At 46.2% G+C, this 27,618-nt stretch overlaps 1 protein-coding gene across 3 annotated transcripts in view; it reads left to right on the top strand.

Annotated features, from left to right (window-relative positions):
* The window catches only part of LOC144766777 (glutathione S-transferase P 1-like), a 144,770-nt gene that overhangs the window by 94,287 nt on the left and 22,865 nt on the right, over window positions 1-27,618 (top strand). For all 3 annotated transcript variants that reach the window (XM_078650520.1, XM_078650525.1, XM_078650514.1), the window contains 3 exons: window positions 9,322-9,434; window positions 10,180-10,267; window positions 10,669-10,772. In XM_078650520.1, the coding sequence (XP_078506646.1) occupies window positions 9,322-9,434; window positions 10,180-10,267; window positions 10,669-10,772 (305 nt within the window). The remainder of the gene's footprint in view (window positions 1-9,321; window positions 9,435-10,179; window positions 10,268-10,668; window positions 10,773-27,618) is intronic.

Here is a 27,618-nt window from a genome sequence, read left to right as displayed (position 1 = left end):
TCCATGCGGAAAGGTTTATGTGGGTCAAACCGAAAGGAAAATTAAGGTACGCATAACAGAGCACAAAAGCAATATACGTTTAGCCAACTCTAAATCAACTGTTGCTATGCATTGGATTGAAGCGAAGCACCAAATTTCGCAATTGAAATTTAAAGTTTTGGAGGTAATCCCGCCACGCAATGACATGGACCCCTCTAAACAGAGACTGAGAGCAGAATTTTTTGGGATAAAAAAACTGAATTCGCTTCAACCTACTGGAATGAATGATCGCATTGAATATTCGTGCTTTTTATGAATCAGCATCTAATGAGAGCCTTTCCATTTCCCTGAGATTATCGACCTGAATCACGTATTTTTGAGCATTTGTACATTTGGAGTATGTTGTGCATTTATATTTATGTGCATTTATATTCACATTTATTTTTACATATATATCATGATTATTATTATACCCATGTTTATGATTATATTAGACTGTTGATACACATTAGAATTGTCAGCACCACGTATTCCTATAGATTACTCTTGCCCCTTGTCTATTTTTATTACTTCCTCAGTCTTTGCACTTTGTGTTTAACACATCCCTATTTTCATTTATTAGATCTACACATCGCATTAAGGCGTTGCTTTCAACAGCATATATTTCATATACATTTCCACCCACTCAGATATCATTTGCTATGATTATCGGTAAAAATTCCATTAACGGAAAGTCTGTCTTCGACTTCCATTGAAGCCGCAGTACCCGTGTCACATGATCCTCACTGACACGCCTCTAGAGCTTTAAACACACGATAACCGCCGGCAAACGCCGAGGAGACTGAAGTATTTTCCACAACCCTTTGCATTTTCTTGAACCGTAAGTAATTTTCTGGCACGCAAACACCCGCTATAGTAGCGCCGTTGCTTTTCTCTCGATGCATTCATAATTTAGTTGTCACTAGCACGACTTCTCCTTAATTCTTAAGTTATTTCTTTAAGTTCTCATTGACTGGTTGCGTTAATGTGCTTGACATACCGTTCAATACACTGTTGATTTACAGATTACATGCAGATATTTACTATCATGTCTTTACCACTGGATATCGGTTAATACAACCGTATAGTCGCATTACTGTGTATTTTATTTTTATGTGCAATGAAGCTCAAAAATGTTTTGTGTATTTATCATTGATAATGTATATTACTGTGAACACTAAGGTCCTGTATTATTTCATTTTCAGGCCCCTGACGAAGGGTCTTATTCATAGACCCGAAATGCATTGGGCAACGTGAATAATGTACAAAGTTTAACCATTTGATGAATTAATGATTTATTCATATGAATGAAATATGAACATTTAAAGAAACAATGGCAAATAAATGAGAATCATTTGAGTAACGAAATCACGACTTGACAATTTGAATTTGAGAAGAAATGTAATTATTTCATGTGTATATGAGCGCGCACTTTAGTGACAGTTGTTTCAACTATCGCACATTCTTCAGTTATTTCAAGGCACAATCGGGCATTGTGCGACAAGTGCCGACGCCACCCTAAAGAATATAAATACTTTAGTTTAGGAGATAAACTAAGTGAGTGCATAGGGATCCACGTGATACCTAGTTTTATAAGCAGCAGAGGTCTGAGGTCTATGAGGGTGCCAGGGGCACCGAGGCCAGATACCCAATCTGTTAGACCACGTCTTTCCTCTCCGGCAGAACCCAGAGCATCCGCCTCCCACCCTTCCGATCCGAAGCCACCGACATCATCTGCGGTGTCCCCCAGGGCTCATCCCTCATCCAGATGCTGTACAACGTCTACATGGCCCCCCTCTCACAAGTGGCCCGCCACCAAGACCTCAACATCATCTCCTATGCCGACGACACCCAGCTCATCCTCTCCCTCACCAAGGACCCACACACCTCCAAAACCAACCTCCACGCGGGAATGAAGGCTGTCGCCGACTGGATGAGAAGCAGCCGTCTGAAACTGAACTCGGACAAGATGGAGGTCCTTATCCTCGGACCCACCCCCTCAGCCTGGGATGACTCCTGGTGGCCGACCACACTGGGACCAGCACAGACACCCACCGACCATAGACGCAACCTAGGATTCATTCTCGACTCCTCCCTCTCCATGTCCAAACAGGTCAACGCTGTCTCCTCCTCCTTCTACAACACCCTCCGCATTCTGCACAGGATCTTCAAGTGGATCCTGACCGAAACAAGAAGAACGGTGACACAGACCCTCGTCAGCAGCAGACGACTACGGCAACGCACTCTACGCAGGAATTCCAGCCAAACACCTACGACGACTACAACGCATCCAAAACGCCTCCGCCCGACTGATCGTCAACGTCCCCCGCCGCAGACACATCACCCCCCTCCTGAGAGACCAACACTGGCTCCCTGTCAACAAGAGGATCACCTTCAAGCTCCTCACCCACGCACACAAAGCACTCCACAACGCAGGACAGCCTACCTGAACAGCAGACTCAGCTTCTACACTCCCACCGGCCAGCTCTGCTCCGCCAGCCTCGCCCTCGCCGCTGTCCCCTGCATCCAACGAACGACCTCCGGCGCAAGATCCTTCTCCTACCTCACCGCCAAGACCTGGAACACCCTCCCTGCCCACCTACGGCTGACCCAAGACCTACTCGCCTTCAGAAGACTCCTCAAGACCTGGCTCTTCGAGCAGTAGCGGCACCCCCCTCCCTCAGCGCCTTGAGACCCTCACGAGTGAGTAGTGCGCTCTACAAGTACTCTGATTGATTGATTGATTGATTGATTGATTGACGAGTAATCAAGGGCGAAGCGCCAACAAAGTCTCTGAACCATCCACAGCGGGGTCATCAGCGTGTCCAAGTCTTCACCCAAAGGGTGACCCTCGGGAGTTCCCAGCCAGCGCCTAGCGTGGTGCCAGGGAGTGTGGGAGGGATGTTGGCGCTTAGCAGATTGTGTGCCTGAGCATTCATCATCACCCCAACCACGACATACCTACCCTGCGGGTCAGAAGCGCTATGAGCGACCCCTATGGGAAGGCGCTTGTGGATTAGGATAGCCACCCCGGAAACCCTCAGACCCACATAGAGCCACGAAGCGGCATCAGGTACCCAGGAGGTGAGTCTCTTGCAACAGGAGGGTATCAGGCGTGCGGTGTTTCACAAACCCCAGGCCTGCAGTGCCTTTAATACGGTGATCACGGTGTTGACATTCCAGGCCATTAACTTAGGAGCTAACAATGAAACACCACAGGGCCGGGGTGGGGGCAGGGGGCGTCCAGTGGGAAGGAAAAGACAAGAGGTTGCAGCTCACCTAAACTATACACAACTTATTGCCAAATGGACCCAGAGATTCCCGACACCCCCCCACTCCACCCCACACTTCACCCAGAAGCATCTGTGGCCCCCCCACTAACATGGCTACAATAAAAGAAGTCGACCTGACAGGGCACAGACGCCCCCCCCCTCCATCGCAGGACGAGGGATGCAATGCCTGCCCCCCCCCCCCCCCCGATCCTGGGGTCCAGGGTGCATGGGGGAGGGGGGGGCTGGTGACCCTCCGACCGAGGAGGGGGGGGGGGAGCCTCGGCCGCACCCCGCTGGGTCACGAGGGCAGGGTGGGCTGTGCATTTATCAATTAATATTACACTATTAAGGCCTCACCATGCCACAGATCAGCTGTGGGTCAAAGGTTATTTAATTATGGTGGTCATTTCCCGAGCAGCTGCTCCTGTCAAGAGTTCATGAACTCTCAAGAACTTACAACAACCAGAGACAAGATGAATCTTATATATTCTCTTCTTTTGTCCTGCATATGATAAGGCCAGGAAAAAATGGATTAAACCGATTTGTTTAAATCTAGGAATAAGACCATGCAAAGAGGTGGAAAGAATCTTAAAGACAGAAACTGCACAGATTATTGTCTTTGGTGTTAGTAGATTCTTGTTAGCTGTCAGCTTTTTAAGAGCTAAAGCAGGTCTAAAGCTATAGTGTATTGTCCGTGTTTTCCTGAAACGCTTGTAATAATGTAATAATATAATTGTCCATAATGAAAAGACACAGGGAATTGTATTGTACCATGTATTAGCAAGCATAAAGCTATTAATTGTCTCATATTTATTAATATTGGAGTTTATCCAAATGGTTGGGAATTTAGGCCTAAAACCATGAGTTTTCCTCTTTTTTACTATTGATGCCTTTTCAACGTATTTATAATTGTATTTATGTTTTAACATAGAGGCGTAAGGGACATACAAACCCCTTTCCATACTATTTCTTATGTATAATTGCTCGCATAGGTTTTTACCTGGACTATCTGTATCTGTATTTAAAATTCTATGTGTTTTTATGCATCTTTTATGGTTTAAAGGAACCGAAATAAAGATTTTGAAATGAAATGAAATGAATCTTATGTGATGTGTAAAGCAACAGCAGACTTTATTGCACATATTGTGTAATACAGCGGGATTTTAGGTCCTTCGAGAATATTCATTGAGCAACAATCGAACATGGAGAAGGCGCCCCGGGGACTGAGGAAGGGTCACAGCACATCCTGTGACTCGGAAAACAAGTTGTAAACGCCTGACCCCAGCCTAGATGGGGGGGGAGGGGTGGGGGGGTGCAGAGCGTCTGAACCCCCAGCACCGGATGTATGACGTTACAACGCATACTTTTACAACGACTACCATTACAACGCATTTTTTACAACGCAAAAACTTTTACAACGCATACAATTACAATGCAGGATTTTACAACGCAAGTACCTTTACAACGCATACCATTACAACGTAAATATTGGTAAGTATATAAAAAAATTTTTTAATTTAAATTATTAAAATATAATTAAATGTAATGTAATTTTATTTAATTAATTTAATTTAAAAATAATTTTAATTTATTTTTACAAATTAACCCTGTACCCCAAAAACTGAAAACTGACCCTGAACCCTAAAAATACCCCTTTACCCAAAAACTGAAAACTGACCCTGAACCCTAAAAATACCCCTGTACCCCAAAAACTGAAAACTGACCCTGAACCCTAAAAATACCCCTTTACCCAAAAACTGAAAACTGACCCTGAACCCTAAAAATACCCCTTTACCCCAAAAACTGAAAACTGACCCTGAACCCTAAAAATACCCCTTTACACAAAAACTGAAAACTGACCCTGAACCCTAAAAATACCCCTTTACCCAAAAACTGAAAACTGACCCTGAACCCTAAAAATACCCCTTTACCCAAAAACCCCAAACTGACCCTGAACCCTAAAAATACCCCTTTACCCAAAAACCCAAAACTGACCCTGAACCCGAAAAAATACCCCATACCCAAAAACACAAACATATAATATTTTAAAAATAATTATATACTTACCAATACTTACGTTGTAATGGTATGCGTTGTAAAAGTACTAGCGTTGGAAAATCCTGCGTTGTAATGGTATGCGTTGTAAAAGTTTTTGCGTTGTAAAAATTTCATTGTAATGGTAGTTCGTTGTAAAAGTTGCGTTGTAAAGGTTGTTTCCCCCCAGCACCTCATGCTGCGAGCAGATGCTTTCATTTTTGCAACATACCTATAACACAATGGAAGCAAATCGTACATTGCAAAGAAAGTTCCACTTTCAGTATCTGATTTTAAAAACATACAGTAGATAATTCAGATACATGGGACTTTAAATGCAGTTTCAAACAAATCACTGGCGGTAACCTTTTAAAACACAGGCCACAAACTGACATGGGTAAAACACCTGAAGTATACAGCTGCTGGAAGAAAATGCAAGGCAAAGAGGCTGCTGACGGAGGACTACGTAAACAAAGATGCCGGCACACCTCTTGAGGGCTGTGGGGCATATTATCAACAACTAGCGATATTTATTGCTAAATAAGCTGAGCGAAAATTTTTTCGATCGACGTCCATCGCCGGATTTTATCACAGAGATAACGTGCTATTAGCAACGTTTATCTCAAATGCGATAAAATATCCGGCAATTAGCGGCTTAAATTATGAATATTGCTGGAAATCAAGCTATATTCGGCATTAACGCCAATGGGGTCTTACCCTGAATATCTAACTCCCATTGGATATACAGGTTAAGAAGTGGTCTGAGCAGGCGTTAGTTTTCAGCGAATTTTTTCATCGCTACGCCTGAGTTGATAATAGGCGATAGCGATGTTAGCGACTGCTTTCAGTTGCTAACAGGTTGGGTACGCCGACTTTGCATGTCATTAGCGATAAAAATCGCTGACACGCAAAGCGGGCCCCAAACCGCTCACTATCTCCTACAAACTGTCACTAACTTCAGTTAGCGACAGCTTGCTAATAGGGCAATGAAATTATCGCCGCTTCTCGGCCGCTTCTCGGCCGCTTCTCGGCCGCAAATGCGGCGATAATTTCATATCGCCCACCTTGCTAATATGCCCCTGCGTGACGACAGAGGGGGCCTCCATCTGCTGGGACCAGGAGGCTAGAGCAGCCCTTCACTAGGGGTTTAACATAATTTATTGTGGAGGCCGGAGGTTGCTTTTCCCACAACCTGTGGGTGAGATTTTCTCATCCAATACTTAGCACAGATCTGCACCACCGAGGGCAACAGGCTCTTGACCCAAAGACGGAATAACCTCCCCACACCATCCCATCGTCCTGTGATTTCGCACATTGTGGGGAAGGAGGACTCCTGAGTGTTTACTAAGGGGAGCCCTCAGAGCCTGGCATCGCTGGGGCCCAGGCACCAACTCCCAGGACAGGGAAAGCGGGTGCTTGAAGGCAAACACATTCTAACAAGGAGCGATACTCAGTAAAACTTTCCAAGCAATCTAGACCCAACAACCCCCCCCCCACACCCCCTCACTGCGGAAGGACGCCTCCAGCGTGGCCATTGGACAGGGCTCTGTCGGTGTGCGTTCATTTGCCATGCTCAATACGTCAGCCGATTCATATAGCACTGCTTATCACCCGAGTGGGTATCCAGGCACTTGCAGGGTCTGAGGGACTCAGTCAAATCGCCAGGTCTTGAGCCTCCTTCGGAATTCCGACAGGTAAGGGTGGGTCTGAAGCTGCAGGGGGGGTTCATTCCATGTCTTTGCTGCGAGGCAGAAGGACCGTCCTCTGCTCCTGCTGCGGTGGATGCGGGGAGTGTGGGCGAGAGAGATGTGGAGCACAGAGCCCTGGGTGGATGGTGGAAGTTCAGGTGGGGGTTGGTGTAGGCTCGTCCTCGGTGGTGTAGGTCATTGTATGTGTGGGTCAGCAGCTTGAATTAGCTTCTCTTCAGGGCTGGCAGCCAGTGGAGGGCGCTGAGGTGAGGGGTGATGTGGGGTCATCAGGAGAGGTCGAGGCCGAGTCTGACTGCGGCGTTCTGTATGGGCTGGAGTCTCTGGAGGAGATAAGCAGTGATCCCTGAATAGAGAGTGTTGTCGTAGTCCAGTTGGTTGGTGAAGAGGGCTTGTGTGACAGTGTGACTTGTTCTCTGGGCAAGCGCTCTGAAGGTTTTGCGTAGACTTCGGAGAGTGAAGAAGCAGGCGGAAGAGACTTGATCTGGGACTTCATGGTCAGCCAGCTGTCCAGGAGGTAAACAACCTTTACAACGCAACTTTTACATCGCAGAGCCTTTACAACGCAACCATTACAACGCAAACTATTACAACGGATTGCTCTGGGGGCGCTCTAGGATAGGGAATAGGTTAATTTACTATCCAATAACCTTCCCTAGTGTCCACGGGGACTGGAGTTGGAATAGTAAATTAAACTATTCACTATCCAGCACCCCAAAGCACTATGCGTTGTAATGGACTGCGTTGTAATACTTGCGTTGTAAATGCATGCAATGTAAAAGCATGCGTTGTAATGTCATACATCCGTCCAGGACGATGCAGAGGTTTCTGGTGTGGTCTGACATGGTGGGGTGAAGGTCCCAGCTCTGAGGACCACCAGGAAGTGTGACAGTGAGGGGTGTTGTTGCTGAAGATCACAACTTCTGTTTTGTCAGTGTTCAGTGTTGAGCTAGAGGTAGTATTTCATATTCAAAAGGTGACGCTCGCCATACACGTATGGAAGTTGGTTCTGGTGGTGGTGGTCCAGAAGCCGAAACACAGGCGTGCACTTGCGTGCGTTTAGTGTGGTCATTTCTGTGCTGCAAATGTGGGTAAATGCAATCTCATGTCTAAATTGTAGTGTTCCGTACCTGCTATAATGAAAACTAAGAAAACAACCATGAAATAAAAACTCTGAAAGTCAAGAAACAACAATGGATATTCATGTGGTGGTTTGACGGTAAACAACATATGTATTGAATGTTGCCGTCAGGTGGGTAAAGAGCTTCTTATAAGTGCAAGTTTTATGACTCGGGTTGTATGGCTTGGTTATTCGTATCCACTCCACCCATGTACTTGTTGAAATCAAGTATACAGGTGGGCTTGTGAACTTTGGCCATCTGACCCCAAACTGTGATGGGGGAGTGCTCTCATCGTGAATGGTAGGGAGCACATACACATCATACCTATCAGAGAACGTGACTGTGAGCTCTAGTATTTCTACAGCTTCTCACAAACAAGCTCCTGCGGGAATCCTTTGTGGCGACAACAAACTGCACCCACAGCCCACAGTGCAGCTTTGAACAGTTCACTAAACATGTACTCCTGGATGGACGTTGTTGCTGGACATGCTCCGATACAATATTTCCAGTTACTCCAAGCACACGCCTAAAGGTTTTACAGTGGAGTCCTTCCCTGTACACTCTCACCCTGCATAAATAGCACGTAGAGCTCGCACACAGCATGTACAGCTTGACGCCATAGCTCACAATGTACTTCCTGAACATCACCCGTCCATTGTACAGAATGAAGGACTCATCAATGGCTATATTCTTTTCAGGAAAATAAATCTCTGGAACCTGGCAAGCAATTGTTCCATGACAGGCTGAATTTTGAACAACCTGTCATGGTCTGGATGGTCCTGGGGCAATAAAGCAGAAATATCCTTGAAATGCAGCATACTCTGCATAAAAAAAGGATCTCTTTTTATGTACGGTGTGAAGATGGATGTTACTCAAACTGTGCGAGTGGACCAGTAGGACTGAAAGCTTAGTTTGTGCACTTACCCCATTTTGAGCATAAGAATGTCTCAAGTGAAGTGGGAGTCAACCTGAGTGCCCAGGAATGAGGCTTACCTTAACTTAAGACCAAAACTTACGTTTAACTGAGACAAAATCGTACCTTTACTACTCCTAAATGCCCTTTGTGAATACCAAAAGTCGTAAAGGTAGGATTTTGTCTCAGATTTCTTTTGTGAATCGGGCCCAGGGTGTTTGTGGTTTCCTAACTCTAGGGTATCTCCTTCCCTCCAGGCCGGACAGAGGCCATGCGGTTCCTGCTGGCAGACCAAGGCTGTGAATGGAAGGAGGACAAAGTACCCATCGAAGACTGGTTTGGTGGAAAGGTTGAGATCAAAAAGACAGCGGTAAGTAATTATGAGTAAAGATTTGGTTCCTATTAAACCTCTCGCTCGTAGGGTAAACCCGTGTCCAGCACCTATGACAGGTCTGTTAGTATCTTCAATGCCAGCTACTCACTATCCACTCACTCTAAGATGTCACCTCAGAATATCCAGTGGTAGTTTCTGTGGCGTCCTAGGTCCTATGTGAGGACTGGAGGTTGTGAGGATATCCTGGGCTTTCAAACTGGGACAGGAGCTGGAGATATTAAGTTATAAATTTACTGGAATTTTGGAACCTAAATACTGTATTTAGGGGTGGAGTAGTAGTGCTGACACTAGGGGGGAGAGCACACACTTGCCCAATGGAAGCTTCAGCAATGGTCATTGGGTTTGGAGTCTCTTCCAGAGATAAAAGGATCATGACCTTGGAAGGCAGAGAGTCACCTTCTGTCAATGTACGGTGTTGTTTTTGGAATCATTGCATTGTACACTGAGACTGTACCATATACCCCTGGCTCTCACAGATGGATAGGGAACCCAGGCATCCTTGCCTCAATAGGCTAGGTGGTTCTTTGAGGTATACATTGATAACAGCACACGCAGGTACTCATGGGGCTTCCACGCTGGGGATGTCTCAAGTCATCATCATGGGCTGATCGGCTGAAGCTCGATCTAATGTGCTCTACTCACCAGAATCCTTTCACTAGTGCCGTAAGCTCCATACTGTGCCCAATGTATTTACTCTCACTTCTTTCTCCTCCTTTTTTAGCTCTTTGGGCAGTTACCCATGTTTGCTGATGGTGATTTTATCCTGTTCCAGTCCAATACCATCCTGCGATATCTGGGGCGCAAACACGGTGAGCACCACACAAGGAGGTGGGGGGTACGGATTGATGATTGTGGGGTTTATGGAATCCATTTTTTGGTAGACATAAGCAAGAAGTGAGGTGAACTAGATATGAGTTAGAGGGAGTGGAAGGTCTCACAAAAGTTTAGTTCAAAGACATTTTCAGTGCCTCAGGAGCGATGAAGCCCTCAGTACACCAGGGTTCAACGAAGGCTTTAGCACCAGGACGTGAAAGAAAGAAGCCCAACAGGGTAAGGTTTCCAAACTGCTTTTTTGTCCTCATAAGAGGCTGAATAAGCATTGACTGGTTGTGAAGCCTACATCTCCCAGACCTATAAATGTCTGACAATTCCCACCCGTGGTGCGTGTTGCTCCCATTCTACCCTTCTAACACCTCTCCTTCCCTCACAGATCTCTACGGGAAGAACAGCAAGGAAGCCGCGCTCATTGACATGGCCAACGACGGGCTGGAGGACCTGCGACAGAAGTTTGCCAAATTCTTTTTCCAAGAATGGGTAGGTTTGTTTTTATATTTACTACAAGATGGCCGTCAGAGTGCTGGGTCCTCGCCTTTTAGGGTTCAGTTCATGGCACCAAGAGAGCCACCTTCAACAATCTTCAGAGTAAGGGTTGAATTCCTTCCACTCGATCCCTCTGGAGGGTGCAGAGGGATAGTCCGCCTCTGCCACATGTTTCGCTTCATGTCTGTTGAACGTAAGTTGACCAGGTAGTTGGGAACTCTCTAAGGACAACACCAAAGCGGATCTTAACCGTGATTTGCTCAGCCCATTACCTCTGTCACCGGTGTATGTCAATCTATTCTTGAGGGTTCCCCATGTATTCTTTTGCGTGAGATGGTACTGTTTGTGAGAGTGTGGTATGAGAGGTGAGATTGCTTGATGCAAGTTTCTTCTTTTGGGGGGGTGTGCCTGTAGAATTAAGAATAACACTTGTTTTTCTATGTCTTTTTAAAACTGCAAATAATATTTGTCACATATGTTTATTGTATTAAAATCTGTTGTAACTGTATATTATGAATTTTTAAAATCTTTTATAAACAGATACATCACAAAAAGAAAAAAGATGAATACAAATTAATATATTTGTGTTAAGTTACGTAGGGCATGATTGATTTCTATGAGACAACCCAACTTGAGCCCCGTGCAGGCCATCAGATTACTAGATATAGCTTGGACAGGAGTATTGGTTATAGCAAATTTCCATGTGTCTTTTCCCCCTGGCTCCTGGACCTCTAAAGTATGTTGTAGGGGGCACCTTTCTTTGAGGATCCTCTGAATATAATCTGGTCGACGGGGATTGAGCTGCTGGTATCTGTACAGGGCGGTCATCATATTGGCCTGCTACTCCAGTGAGAAACAGTTGTGAAAACAGCGAGCCTCTAAAGCTGCCTCCCACACACTCATGGGAGCTCCTTTTCCTTGTTTCATTTGAAAGAGATCAATAGCATCACCAATGACTTCTTTAGAATGCAGGAGACGGATGCTGTAGGTTCATAAAGTTCCTCTGATTTGGATTGATCCACCTTTTCAACCTGCCCCCTGGATGGTAATGTTTCATCCACCATACACGTTACATCCTTAACAACAGCAATATTTTTGTAATAAATATTATTTTGTACTAGGTATAACATTTCATTTTTAGGTCTCGCGTTTTAGCGCATGCGCTGCAAGCGCTGTCTCAGCGAGACCTATTGTAATCTGTATGTTGACTGAACTTAGTCTAATTTGATTTCCACTTGTGAATGGTTTACCTGAGGCATTGTGTTGTGTTCGTGCTTTCTGTTGGCTATTGATCCTCCAGTTACTTCCGTGTAGTTCCAAAGCAGCGGCGCCTAAGTACAGTTTTTGTCCGCAACTCGCACTTGCTTTAATTAACTGCAGTGTGCCATCTGTTTCTCACGCCGCGCTTGTTTATTTATTTAAGACGCGCTCCCTGTGTTCGCGATAGAACGGCGGCATTCCTCCAGCCCAACATTTTACTTCCAAGCGACTTTTCCTTACCCTGTCACCTCCACGGAGATAGCTTGTTTCTTTTCCACTCTCCTTTAGATTTATAACACGACGAAATTTATAGCAAGAGCTGTAACCGCGATAAAACACTGCTCTAAAAGGGGAATCCGGCTGAGCTGGCATTCGGAAAACAAGTTTCTTCTAAACAACAAAAGGAAAAAGAAATTGAATGAGGATGCATGCGCGTTTGTGTTTATTAGAGTCAATTGTTGTGTCTCGACTTAATATAAAGCTAATCTAACAGGTTTTAATACTTGTCCCAGAGGTGTTTAGCATTCATCCACTACAGGCGCAAGTTAAATTCCAAAGGTTTTTTTCAACTAGTATGATTTTTTTGCATCCACTGAAAAGAAGATTGTGCGAAACACTTGTATTATTCATTGCTCATTTGCCTTACTCAAAGCAGACTATTTTGCTGATCTTTTGCAGTGCGGGAACACTTTGTATTTCGAAGTGCATTCTCGTCCCAAATACTGTATGTGTTTTATAGGACGTGGCAGAGTGTCAGAGCTTTCAACAGATTGAAAGTGCCATGCAGTGTTAACCTTTCTACTTACCGAGCCGAACCTCACAGGCTGAGGCACACTGCAGTGTGTCAGCTCTTTGTAGCGCGGAGTTGTCTGGAGATGTTTAGCGTAGGAGTGTTGCATTTTATTTAGGTTGATGCATTGCCTTATGAAGCCTTTTCTGCAGCGTGCTGCTGCTATTAAAAGCAACACAAACTACACAAAGAGACGTGCTACATCTCAGCACTTGCATCTTGTAGTGTTTCGACTTCAGCTCATGACTCTTTTGGAAGGTTGTAGGCAGTGTCGCCCTCGAAAAGCTTACCATACACTTGGTCAAGTATGTATGTAGCGGTTTTTGTATAGCGTGCCCATAACAGGGGTGAAAGCTTCCTTGGTTACGTGGACAAGTTAGGTGTTGCTTATGAATCCCCTACCATTGCAACCAGATTTTTTATTTTGCACACACACTGCATGGGTTCATGTTTTCCAGCTGTCTCTCTTATGTACAGTGCTTCTCTCCTCCAACCTGCACTCCCCACGTGTTTCTCCTCCCATTGCCCTAGCTCACCTGTGTGCTTCATTCCCCAGGTCCACAATGCTCTCACACACACTCCCATGTGCTCGCTGCTCTCTATCGCCTGTGTGCTTCTGCTCCACCCTCTGTGTTTCGTCCCCCTCCGTTGCTCTCTCCTCTGTGTGCTTCTCACCCCGTGCTGCTCCGTTGCCTGCGTGCTTCTCACTCCATGCTGCTTCTCCTGTCCTCTCGGTTGCTCTCCCAAACCCGTTTAAAATAATGCTGCTGTACTCATTTTTTTTTACTGCGCCCCCTTCGATCGCTAAATAAAAAATAAAAAAACAACACATGTCATAATATAGGCTCGTGCATGTGTGGTGATGGCGCAGCCGCTACTTCTCATTAGCCATGCTCCTCTGCACTGGGGATGCTGTGCAGCATCACTAACAACCAAGTAGTGAAGCCCATAGCCCCACAGGCGAGGCCTATTGGCTTTGGCATTTGCAATGCAATATGTCTCGCAGTTACCCAAGTTTACGTTAATGGCATTGTAAATGACAATGCCTTTTATTTATGTTTTTAAAACGAAAACAAAAATAAAAGGCATTGGGGCATATGTAGGTAATTTACATTTTGCGATTCTCAAATACTGATTTTTAAGGAATCGCTATTTGAGAATTGCAAAATGGAATGTAGGTAATAAATCGCAATTTTTTTGCGAATCTCTAAAATTCCTTAATTGCGATTAGCAAATTGCGAATCGCAATTAAGGAATGAGTGTCCCATTCATTCCTAGGGGCCAAGAGGCCCTTAGGAATGAATGGGGATACATTATCAAATTGCGATTTTCTCTGAGACAATTGCAATTTGAGAATCACAATTCCAAGGGTGCCAGGGTGTCCAAAGGACACCTGTTGCACCACTGGAATGTGCCTGTATGTACAAGTGGCGCACATAAATGCCCTAAGGTCATGTCTGTGCGCCACATGGCACTTTGAATTAAAAAAAACAATGCATTTTGACAGGAAATCGCAAAATACCATCTACTTTGAGTAGGTGTTATTTTGCGATTCCTTAAGCCAAAATCGCAATTTAAAAGGCACCCCTACATAGCATTTAAGGAATCGCAAAATTGCGATTCCTTAAATGCTTGAGCAAAATAGGGAATCACAATTGTTGCGATTCCTTATTTTGCTATGTGGCACCTACACACCAAAAGGCTGTTTGCGAATCGCAAACGCCTTCCTACATATGCCCCATTGTTATTTGCAATGTCAACAGCTCAAACTCGCATAAATGCAAGACCCACTGCCAGGCCAAGGAGTACATCTCCACACACAGGCTGTGCAGTAGCAGGCCCAGCATGTTTAAAAGGCTAATTGTCGGCATAGGTGACTTAGAGTGTCACTACTTGAGTACATACTTGAATACGTGTATCAGCCCCTCTCTGTGTGTGTCACTGGATGTGTAAGTAACTATCTCACTATATGACTTGCTGAATGATTATGTGTATGGGTCTCTATATGTATATGCAAGTGGCTGTATATATTACTTACTGGCTCTATTACTGAGTGTTGGGGTTTATAATTATGGATGTAACCGACTCTGTTCCTACTGGATACATAAGTACTGTATGAACAGGTGACTGAATGTGTCAGTGTCTCTATCTCTGTCAGAATGGGTAGGCGAGTGCCTCTATGCTTTTGTATATATGTGGGTGAGTTGCAGTATGGGTGGTAGACTGGCATATGGGTCTGGAAGTGGGCATGTGATACGCCATGCACTTGAATGTGCATATCTTAGTCTAAGCACCTAGCACCCTCCCCTGTGGCCTACCTACACCCTACCTTAGGGATTACTGTTGTGCAGTAGAAGGGAAGTTTAAAGCTTGGCATGGGGTATCAAATCAAAAACTCAACTTAACAGTAAACCTGCACACACAGGCACTGCAGTCGCAGGCCCAACACATGTTTAAATGCTATTTGTCTACATGGGTAAATAGTAGTGAACTGCATGTGCAAATGGCTCTGTTACTGCTGGATACTTAAGTGCTGAATGGGCATGTAACAAAAAACCCACACGTCTCTGTCTCTCTCTGGCTGGCTAGGTGAGTCACTCTGCTGTTGTAAATATGTATGTAACTTATAGTACGGGTAAGACACTGCATATTTAACTGTGCCTGATGGTCTCAAACTACACATGTGATTGCCTGAGACTTTAAAGTGCATGTCTTACCTTCTAAGCACGTAGTACCCTGCCCGATGGCTTACCTACACCCTACCTAACTGGGTAACTAGTACATAGTGTAATGGAATTTTAAAGCTTAGCAGGCAGTGTTTAATTGCAATTCAAGTATAAAGTAAAACTACACATGCTTGCTGTACAGTTCCAGGGCAACACGTGATTAAAGGACTGCTCACAAACCTATTCTTAGACACAGACAGACACTCACGCACCCAAAGACACATCCACACACCCATTCATAAACCTACAAAAACAATCACACACCTGCTCACAAATCCCCACTTATACTCTCAATACCTTTGCATATACCAAACACACTTTCATCAACCTCATGTACACATGTATCTTTTCACTCAAATTTTTTTAAAACTACACTTTAATTCACATACCAGTTAATTGAGTTGGTTGGTCAGTGATATATTTTACGTTGTCAGTTGCACTGTACTCTCACAGACAATGTGAAAATTAAACATAAGAATAGTACACCACTCTCATACAAAGCAACCATAAATGGCAACCTTTACAACTTTTCTCTCAGTGATACTGCCGTAGTTAGCAAATAAAAATGACAGTTTCATATTTTACTTTTGTTATTCAACTTCGCAACGGTCAATACTTCTGAACCCTTTCTTGCACTTTAATAAAGAAGCCCAATCTGGTAGTGTTTTTGGTCATATTTGTGAATTCATCATGACCCTCAGCACCGCCCCATGTAACTTCGCTGCAAATGTATGAATAACTGTGGGTGTTCAGAAACATATTTAGGTTTGTACTCTTAATACATTACAACTACACGACACTTCATGAGAAACTCCTGACTAGGAATATAAATCCTCCTTCATAAATAATGAGTTTAAACTACTCTAATAGTAACTATACAATGCAGTCTGTTTAATACCCTTCCCCCCACAGTATCTTATCTCAATTTCCATAGCAGCCCCCTTTGGAACACTCTCCTGAACCAGTTGGTCAATTGTTCACAACCCATTCTAGAAGCAACATACTAGTTTCAAAATGTATTGCAGTGGCTGTGGTTGACTATTCAGAATTAAAAGCATATCGAAGCTTGCATTACATTTAATTTTTTTCACCAGAGCCAATCATATATCTACTTACTAATCATTTAAACGCACTACCTAATTTTATCAATCAATCAATCAATCATATTGATTGATAAACCTGCATATTTACACAATCCAATAAAATATGTATTTTTTAAACAGATCCTGCCCACCATTTTAACTGCCTTTCATTTTGAAAACTGCCTCATTCAGCTCCAGCCTTCTCCTCTGTGCTACTTCACCTGAACGCCATTTCGCGGGAGTTTCGGATGAAGTACAACATATCCTGCGGTCATGAACACGTGACTTATTTATCATCTATACAGATCAGATTAACTTTCAAATATTTACAAAAGGTGAACCACGAGAAGACGTTACTCTACCTTATCAGTTCGTATGTAGTGTGTAAACAAAGCCCGACACGATTTAATAATTCAACACTTGCAATATTCAACCAGAAAGTGTGAAGATATTTCTGTACGCTGACAGTTTTGGAAGTGGAATTCGGAATCTGATGCAGTTAGACTTATCTTCGCTTGCAGTTAGACTTATCTTCACTTGCAAAGAACGATTTAGCGAGTGTTAAGGTATTGGAGAACGTCATACACTCTTTTCTCGAACATTATTTGTGGAGCATTATCACACTTTGCTATCAGCCCTGAAGAAGTCTTCTGTGCTTAAGGGCACACGACGTAACACGTGTTGGCTGCTTTTTGCGAAGACTGCTTCCTGTGAAGAATTGTAATATAAAGACAGTATGTGATGTATTATACCACGACAAGCTGTGAAGATTTTGCAAGAATAATTTGAAATAAAGAACATGAACTTTTCAGAACAACATGTGAACATTCTACATTGAACCTTAACGTTATAATGTGCTCAGGGTAGACCTTTTCTTCTTGGAAATTACCTGTATTGACCAGAAAGGGTTAAAGTAGCATCAATTGCTACCTTTGGTTCAAAGCATTGCAGATTGCCAACACCCTGACCTCATGATTGTGCACTGTGGTGGCAATGGCCAAGGCATACTTACTTGAGTAGGAGTGAGAATCCAAATGAAGGACACCGTTGCTAAATTAATTGAACTTTTTCCTCAAACTACCTTGGTATTCTCGAACATATGCCAAAGGCAGAGATGGAAGTGGGAAAACAAGTTCTATCCACAGTTAGACAAAGCAAATAAAACTGTTTCTGCATTCCTCAGAGATCATAACATGGGCTCTATCTACAACAAAAACCTATGCTTTGACATGGATGATAGCTACAGAACTGATGGAGTTAATTTCACAGAGAATTTCAACAGGGTGTTCCTCACTAACTTGAAACACTGCATCCTGTTTTATGTGTAATTACCTTCTATACACAAAAAACCACAAAGGCTCTTCTCAGAGCCACCCTATTTCCAACACTTGTTCATTTTCTTTTAACCCCTTCGCTGCGGCGGCTATTCCGCCGCAGCACTAAGGGGGAGGCGGGGCCGCGCGGCGGTCCAGTGCTTGTGACGGAACCGCTCCGTCACGGCCCTAAGGTGAGCTGTGCTTGTGACGGAACCGTTCCGTCACGAACCCGCCCGCCCATTAAAACGCCAGCGCAGGCGCGGAATTCGCGCCGCGCAGGCGCGGCTAGCGGGCCGTGACGGAACCGTTCTGTCACCAGCACAGCCCACCCGAGGCTCATGACGGAACGGTTCCGTCACGAGCATGGGAGGGGTTAAACTCTCTACTCTACTTGTTTTCAAATTTGTGAATATGTTGCAAATTCACAAAACAACAGCAGATATTCAATAGATCCCAGCACATTTAAAGTTTCCAAATATATAAGTGACTCTGTGCATCTAACTAGGTGCATGAGTGTCTGAATGGTTCTGTGATTGGATCCATAAGTCTCTGAGTAGGTGAGTGAGTGGCGGCATGAGCGTCTGAGTGGTATGAGTGAGAGCATGAGTCTCTGTGTGGGTCTTTAACTGGGGGCATGAGTGTCTGACTGGTTATGTGAGTGGGTGCATGAATGTTTCAATGAATCCAAGAATGGATGCATGAGTATGTGAGGGAGTCTGTGAATGGATGCATGTGTGTCTGAGTAGGTCTGTAAGTAAATGAATGAGTGGATAAGTGTGTCGGTATGTAAGTGTGTGAGTCAGTCTCTCTGTGGGTGACTGAGTATCTGACTGACTCTATAAGTGGGAGCATGAGTGTCTAAGTGGGTCTTTGAATGGATGCATAATTGTCTGTATGTGTCTTTGTGTGGGTGCATGGGTGTCTGAATCAGTCTGTGAGTGAGTGCATATGTCCCTGACTGGGTGAGTGAGTGGGTACATGAGTATCTAAGTGAGTCTGTGAGTGGGTGTGTGGGTGTCCATGTGGGCCTCTCACTGAATGTGGCATTGTCTGTGTGGGTCTGTGAGTGGCTACGTGAGTGTCTTAACGATTCTGTGAGTGAATGGGTCTCTGAATAGTTCTGTCAGTGGGAGTAGGAGTATGAGAATGGGTCTCTGAGTGGATGCACGAGTGTCTGACTGGGTCTCTAAATAGGTGAGCGAGAGTCTGAATGAGTCTGTGAGTAGGTGTGTAAAAGCAGGAGTAGGTCAGTGAGTGGGTGTGTGAGGACATCAATGGGTCTGAGAGTGAGTATCAGAGTGTGAGTATGTGGGAAGTTGGCCTGATGTGCAGTGTTCACTATTCTAGTGATCACTATATATCAGTCCAAACAACCCTTATTGATGATTGGTTGTAAGTCAACCTTATAGACCCTACTCTCCTACATGCCCCCCCCCCAAACTTTGGGACAATAAACTAACCTTGACCAGGTGAGTCTTCTTGCTCTAAGTGGAAATACCTGGAGAGCCCATCAGCATTGCTGTGATCAGTACCAGGTCTATGCTCCACTGTAAAATCCATCCCCTGTAGGGAAATGGACCACCTAAGCAGTTTGGGGTTTTCACCCTTCATCTGATTTAGCCACAAGAGGGGCTTATGGTCGGTCTGAATGGTGAAGTGAGTGCCAAACAAGTAGGCCCTCAGCTTCTTCAGGGCCCAGACCACAGCAAAGGCCTCCCTCTCAATAGCTGACCAATTTTTCTCTCTGGGTGTCAACCTTCTACTAATGAAAGCAATAGGCTGATCATTACCATCAAAATTCAGTTGAGACAGAACAGCCCCCACACCCAACTCAGAAGCATCTGTTTGGACAATGAATGGCTTGGAGTAATCTGGACTCTTTAGGATAGGTGCTGTGCACATGGCCTGCTTTAGGTCATTGAATGCTTTCTGACAGCTTGCTGTCCACTGAACTTTCTTTGGCATCTTCTTGCTTGTCAGGTCATTAAGAGGGGTCACTATGGACCCATAATTTCTGACAAACTTCCTATAGTACCCAGTCAGGCCCAAGAAAGCTCGAACCTGAGTCTGGGTGATTGGAGGAGTCCAGTCCTTGATGGCCTGTATCTTACTCTCCAGTGGCTGAACCTGGCCTCCACCTACAAGGTGGCCCAGGTATACAACCTGTGTCTGCCCTATCTAGTGGCCTTGATAGTGAGGCCTGCCTTTTGCAGAGCCTCTAACACTTTCCTCAGGTGGACCAGGTGATCCTCCCAGGTGGAGCTAAAGACAGCAATATCGTCTAGATATGCTGCACAGAAGTCATCCAGCCCAGTGAGGACTTGATTCACCAACCTTTGGAAGGTGGCAGGTGCATTTTTCAGTCCAAAAGGCATTACCACAAATTGATAATGCCCTCCAGGGGTAGAAAATGCTGTCTTGGGTTTGGCCTCCTCAGCTAACCTGATTTGCCAATACCCAGCTGTCAAATCAAATGTACTTAAGAAGTTGGCAGAAGCCAATTTATCTATAAGTTCATCTGCTCTTGGTATTGGGTGGGCATCAGTCTTAGTGACTGCATTGAGGCCTCTGTAGTCTACGCAAAACCTCATCTCTTTCTTACCACCCTGGGTGTGAGGCTTTGGCACTAGAACTACTGGGCTAGCCCAAGGGCTATCTGAGGGCTCAATGACTCCCAGCTCCAACATTTTCTGCACTTCAGTTTTGATGCAGTCTCTAACATGATCAGGCTGTCTGTAGATTTTACTCTTGACAGGCAGACTGTCTCCAGTGTCAACATCATGGGTACACCAATCAGTTTGGCTGGGTGTCAGAGAGAACATATGTCTGTAGGATTGCAGAACTTGCCTGCAATCCTGTTGCTGATGTTCAGTGAGGCTGCCACAAAAGACAACACCATCAACTGATCCATCATCAGGATTCTGAGTGAGCAGGTCTGGGAGAGGGTCACTCTCTTCCTCCTGTCCCTCATCTGTGGCCATGAGCAAGCTCATGTCCTTCCTGTCAACATATGCCTTGAGCCTGTTAACATGGAGCACTCTGAGAGGGCTCCTGGGAGTTCCAAGGTCCACCAGGTAGGTAACCTCTCCCTTTTGCTCAATGATGGTGTGGGGCCCAGACCATTTGTCTTTCAGAGCTGCTGGGGCCACTGGCTCCAGCACCCACACCTTCTGTCCTGGCTGGTACACAGTCAGAACAGCCTTTTGGTCATGCCAAGCTTTTTGAAGTTCTTGGCTGGCCTCAAGGTTTTTAGATGACTTTTCCATATACTCAGCCATCCTGGAGCGGAGACCAAGTACATAGTCCACTATGTTGGTTGCAGGCTTTTTGAGAGGTCTCTCCCATCCTTCCTTCACCAAACACAGGGGTCCTCTTACAGGATGCCCATACAGAAGCTCAAAAGGGCTGTAGCCAACCCCCTTCTGTGGGACCTCTCTGTAAGCAAACAAGAGGCAGGGGATCAGGACATCCCATCTTCTCCTAAGAGTTTCAGGTAGTCCATGAATCATCCCTTTCAGGGTCCTGTTGAATCTCTCAACAAGCCCATTGCATTGTGGGTGGTAGGGTGTGGTGAACTTGTAGTTCACACCACACTCCTTCCACATTGCAGTCAGATATCCTGACATGAAGTTTGTACCTCTGTCAGAAACGACCTCCTTAGGGAAACCCACTCTGGAGAACACTCCAACTAGGGCTCTTGCCACTACAGGTGCTGTAGTGGTCCTAAGGGGAATAGCTTCAGGATACCTGGTGGCATGATCCACTACCACCAGTATAAACTTGTGCCCTGATGCTGTCTGGGGTTCCATTGGGCCAACAATGTAAATCCCCACTCTTTCAAAGGGAACCCCCACCACAGGTAGTGGTATGAGGGGGGCCTTTGTTGTGCCACCTGACTTACCACTGGCTTGGCAAGTGACACAGGAGCGATAAAACTCCTTGGTATTCTCATTCATATGGGGCCAGTGAAAGTGTGAGACAAGCCTGTCCCAAGTCTTTGTCTGACCTAAGTGACCTGCAAGGGGAATCTCATGGGCCAAGGTGAGAAGGAAACCTCTCAGAGACAAGGGGATGACCAGCCTCCTGGTTGCACCAGGCTTGGGGTCTCTTGACTCAGAGTACAGGAGTCCATCTTCCCAGTATACCCTGTGGGCACCTGTGGCATTCCCTGCAGCCTCAGCAGCAGCCTGCTGTCTGAGGGGTTCAAGGGAAGGGCAGCTCAACTGTTCCTTCCCCAGGTCTGCTCTGGAGGGTCCCCCTGAGCCCAGAAACTCAACTTGATCAAGTTCAAGCTCTTTAGGCTCAGTTTCCCTCAGCTCTTCCAGATCAGCCTCCTCAGAGACTTGATCCTCAACCTGGGGCAAGGGGGAAGGCAAAGCCTTACCCTTACTGCTCTTCTTCTTGGAAGGTGTCTGGTCCATCATTTCAGGATCCAGCACCTGTTCAGTGGGGCATCTTCTGGCCTGTGACCTAGTCACAGCAAGCACATGTGCTGGCAAGCCTAACATTTCCATGTGAGTCCTCTGCTCCACTTCTGACCATTGTGATGACTCCAAATCATTGCCCAACAAACAATCAACTGGGAGGTCTGAACTGACTACAACTTTCTTTTGTCCCTTCACTCCACCCCAGGAGAAAGCCACAATTGCCACACTATGACTAGTAGTGACATTGCTGGCATTGGTCACCAGGAAATCAGTACCTGGCATGATCTGTCCAGGGTCCACAAAGTTAGGTGTCACCATGGTGACACTGGCACAAGTGTCCCTATAGGCCTGAGCCATTTTGCCATTTATCAAAGGTGTCTGCCTGTATTTGCCCAAAGTATTGGGACTTATTTCAGGGGACATATCCATATCCCCTGTACAGACAAGGACAGCCTGAGTGAGTGTGCCAACTAAGTTGTCAGACCCCTCAGTACCCAAGGTTAACCCAACTAATGCCTTGGGAGGTACACTACCACTACTGACTGTACTAGGGGGTGCAGTTGCCTTAGGGGCTGTAGTGGCAGGAGTTTGTCCTCCTCTTTTGGTGCACTCACTAAACCAGTGAGATTTACTTTTACAGTACTGGCACCACCTTTTTGACTGGCCTTCTTGAGTCTTCTTCTTCTGGGAAGCCTGACCCCCACCCTCTTTGGTTTGTTGGGGACCTGGTGAAGACTTCTGGTCATTTTGCTCATTCTTAACATTACCCTTCTGGTCTGCTTTCTTCTGACCACCCTGGTTCTGGTTCTGGTTCTGCTTGATCCTTGTCCTGACCCATTTGTCTGCCTTCTTTCCCAATTCTTGGGGAGAGGTCAGATCTGAATCAACAAGGTGCTGGTGCAACAACTGGTTCTGACAATTGTTTAAAATTTGTTCTCTCATCATTAGATTATACAATCCTGTGTAATCTGTAACCTTGCTACCCAGCAACCAGCCCTCCAAAGCCTTAGTGGCACAATCCACAAAGTCAGACCAGTCCTGAGACTGAGTTTTCTGGGTGTCCCTGAACAGCAACCTGTACTGCTCAGTGGTTAAACCAAACCCATCAACCAGTGTATTCTTCAGGACCTGGTAATTGTTAGCATCCTCTACTCTTGTAGTGAGGAGCTTATCTCTACCTTTACCATCAAAGGAGAGCCACAGTATAGCTGCCCACTGACTCTGGGGAATGCACTGCACAGTGCAGGCCCTCTCCAGAGCAGCCATCCATTTCTGGATATCATCCCCTTGCTTAAAGGGGGGCACTATCTTAGTCAGGTGTTTAGTATCTAAACCCTTCTCTCTATCTCTTGGGAGATTGCTGCCACCAGTGGGAGCTAACCCACTCATCTGCTGCTCTCTTGCCAGGGCAAGCTTCTCTTTGGCCAGGGCAATTTCTTCCCTTTCAATCCTCAGCTCAGCTTGTCTCATCCTAGCTTCATGCTCCCTTCTCTGAGGGGAAGTAAATCTCCTCTGTGGAGGATTCCTTCTCCCCTGAGAAGAGGCATTAGAGTGCAGAGATCTATTGGAGTCCCTAGAAAGAGATCTATCTCTCCTAACTCCAAGGTTAGGCCCGCTTCGGGTTAGTACTGGGGGTCCCCCAGATCCTAGCCCAAGTAAGTCTAAGTTGGTCCTGGTTAGCCTTCTGACTACCTCAAGACCTTTGTCTACCTCATCCCCAGAGAGTTCCTCCTGATCCTCCTCCTCCTCAACTGCAGTAGCAGTGTTGGGGAGGTCTGGATCCCCAGAGGTTCCCTCTAAGGCTGGCATGTTCTCATGTAACTGAGAAAGCTTTCTGGCATCATATGTCTCTAAGAGACCTATCAGAAAGGGAATGGTGGGGTTAGACCCCTGCTTCAGTTTTCTGGAGACACAGATCTGTCTCATCTCCTGGAAACTGAGAGCTGCATATCTTGAAGTGACCTGTGGAGGGTCAACACTGACCAGGGGAGTCTCAGTAGAATCTCCCTGGGTAGACATGCTTTTCTAGTGAGGTGTAAGTGGTGCACTTACCTACACTATATGTTTGCCTACTGATCCCTTGCTAGAGTTGTAGTTTAGGGTGTGCTAGGCCCTAGGAGCTACAACAGCTGGTTCAGTAGAACTCAGAGTATTCTAAGCTAAGTTATATGTACCTTTAGTACTTATGTGATCTTTCACAAGATATTCTTAGGGCATGTGTGGTAAAACAACAGCAAGCTCAAATCCCACCGCTGCCACCAATGTGGGAAGTTGGCCTGATGTGCAGTGTTCACTATTCTAGTGATCACTATATATCAGTCCAAACAACCCTTATTGATGATTGGTTGTAAGTCAACCTTATAGACCAGCTATCCTAGTAGCATGGATACGAGCAGTCTAAGGCTAAGACTCTAGAGGGCGTGTTAAGCCAGCTGTTTTACCATCACATTACCCCTTGAACACCCAGTGAAAGGACACCACACAAGTGTTATGAAAATAAACAGTGTATTTATTAGAATCACAACAACCCTGTACTCTTTATGAGGACAGGGTGCTAGGCACACAACAAAACTCTTACGAAAATACTTAAGTTAGCACGTTATACACAAATGCCCGAGGGGCACGAAAAACCATATACTCTAAAAGTGGAATGCGAAATTACTAGCAGGTAAGTACAGTACTAATAGGCTTTGGAATCGCTAGGACTTGACTATAGAATCGTTAGATTACTTCTAGGAGGCCTAGGGGACTCGGATGCAGAGTGTGCACTCTCACGCGGGATGCGGGACAAAGTCTATGGGAGCTAGTAAAGGCAAAGTTAGTGTTCACGGGCGAACCCGACCTGGTAGGAAGAAAACGACAGTGGATCCTGACCCTTGGATAGTGAGGCTATGCTGGGACACCGAAGTGCCGAAGTTACCTAGCCCAGGGGCTGCAGCTGCATAGGTCTGAAAAGACGTCGGGAATCTCGTTGCCGGACCAGGAGCCTGGAAGAAGGAAGTTGCTGGCAGGCGACCAGTGAAGAAAAGTTCGATGGATCCAAGCCTGGATCAAAGAAGAAGGAAACCTGAAAGCAGAGGGGACCAAGTTCTTGAATCACTAGCCAGTGATTAAGTGGGCACCAGGATGGCACCGGGCGAAGTCACCGCAGTCAGGTGAGTGGGCGCTGCTGGGCTCTGCAGTCTCTCAGACCAGGAGGCGTTGTCGGCGACCAGGATGGAGGTGCGAGCTGTCCCACGAAGGTTCTTGCTGTCGACGTTGCTGGACCCAGGATTGGGCAACAAGTCTTGGCAAATGCAAGGCCCACGCGGTGGACCTAAAATGGCGTCTTAGCCGGACCAGGAGGGTCCAGGGTACTTCTCCGATGGAGGGAAGCAAGGGCCAGTCTGGAGCAACCAGACCAGCAGCAGTGATGTCGTCGGGCGTCGTTCAGAAGGCCACAAGCCAGCGGGCTAGTAGCCAAACAACGCGGTGAGCAGCAAAAAGCAGAAGGGCCCCACGCAGATCGTGGAGATGCTGGGGGGCTGCTCTTCGGTGCTGGAGCTGCTCAGGGTGGGGGCTTCTCGGACCCCAAAGCACTCACCAGAAAATTACTCGGTGGGCTTGCTGTGCAGAAGTCGTGCAGTCTTGGCGATGGTCGGTCCCTCGAGGTCTCGTCACACCCACGAATCTCAGCGTGACTGATGATGTAGGTAGAGGTCAGAGGTGCCAGGGAAGCCGGTTCTCGTCGAGCTGGGCAGTCTTGATCCGGAGGAGAGACTTGCAGCAGACCGCAGTGTTCTTAAGATGGTGCCTGCGGATGCAGGGTGACTACTCCTTAGTCACAAGGGAGAAATCTTAGGAAGAAGTCTTGAGTTCCTTTCGTGGAAAGTAGTTTCAGGATTCAAAGATGATCTGATTTGGAAGGGGGCCAGTTCCTACCTTTATCCTGTAAAAAGGGGCTGGCACGCGACTAAGTCCTGCCCTAGGGGTGGGACTAGGAGGGGGGTGGTTACACACACTTCCTTGGCGGGCTTTTCCCCAGCACAGGGTCTGGAGTGACCCTGGAACTGGTTCCAGCCAGCCTATGCACAGTGAGCACCGGGGTGCCACGTGCAGTCACCTTCCTTTGAAGCCCTGCCTACCTACAATACACAAAACCCTGTCTGGGACGGTGCTGGCACCGCCCCTGGCAGGAAACCCTTTGTCCTTATCTCCTGCTCTGGCAGGACTCCCAGCAGCAGGAGGGCAGACGTGTGTCTCGGTGACAGCATCCATTTTGTGGAGCTGAGGCTCTGTTTGACTTTAACCGGGGTCAGGGGTTACATACATGTCGTGTCCCTCTAGAAGGGTGGAATGCTAACCCCGTCGCCAGAATTGGCGAGGGGTTAGTATTCCAATTCGTATGACACCTTACTCGACATGTTTTGATAAAGCGATACCAGAGTTGGCATATAACCGCGAGGATTATAATGCACTTAAGAGTATATGGTATGCGATATCATGGAAACGGCTAAGGGATGGATCCCGAAAGCCGCAGACAGGCTCAGCTCATGCCAGAGCACCATCTCACACGATTCCAAGCACTCTGCCTTCAGGATTGTTAAGGCCTGCCATAGGAGTGACTGATAGGAGATCTGTGTGTCCATTTAGGTTTAGATATAGGGATACTATATCTAAAGCAAAGGGTGAGTACACCACCTTGCCCCAGCTGTCGTGCAGCCAGTTGTGTCTGTTTGGTTAGTCAGTCCAGGGGTGGCACAATACATGCTGCAGCCCCTGGAAGACTTCTGGGTACACCTCAGCCCTGGGTACAGGGGCTTGAGAGGGCCCAGTGCCAATTCAGTACCTGAGTACAATTTGGATAGAGAGAACAGCTAGGCTGTGGGTCTGATTAGCAGGCCCACAGCCAGGGAAAGTCGTAAACCAGTGCAGCAAAAAGCAAAAATCTGGGTGATCATAGGATTGCAGACCCTACTCTCCTACAGAGTACCTCTGTGCCTGGGTGTGTGAGTGTCTGAGTGGATCTGAAAGTGGGTATGGGAGTCTCCGAGTGGGCCTCTGAGTGGGGGTGTGAGTCTTTGACTGGGCCTGTGAGTGAGAGTGTGGAGTCTCTGAGTGGGTCTGTAAGTAGAAATGTGAGGGTCTGCATGTGTCTGTGAGTGTATGCAAGGGTATCGGGTCTGTGAGTGGTGCATGATTGTCGGAGTGGGTCTGGGAGTGGCACTGTGAGTGTCTGAGTGAGTCTGTGTGTGGGTGA

The sequence above is a fragment of the Lissotriton helveticus genome, chromosome 1_1, assembly GCF_964261635.1.
Source record: "Lissotriton helveticus chromosome 1_1, aLisHel1.1, whole genome shotgun sequence".
Taxonomy (NCBI): Eukaryota; Metazoa; Chordata; class Amphibia; order Caudata; family Salamandridae; genus Lissotriton; species Lissotriton helveticus.
The sequence above is the reverse complement of the archived record's forward strand: the minus strand, read 5'-3'. Positions and strand labels throughout refer to the sequence as shown.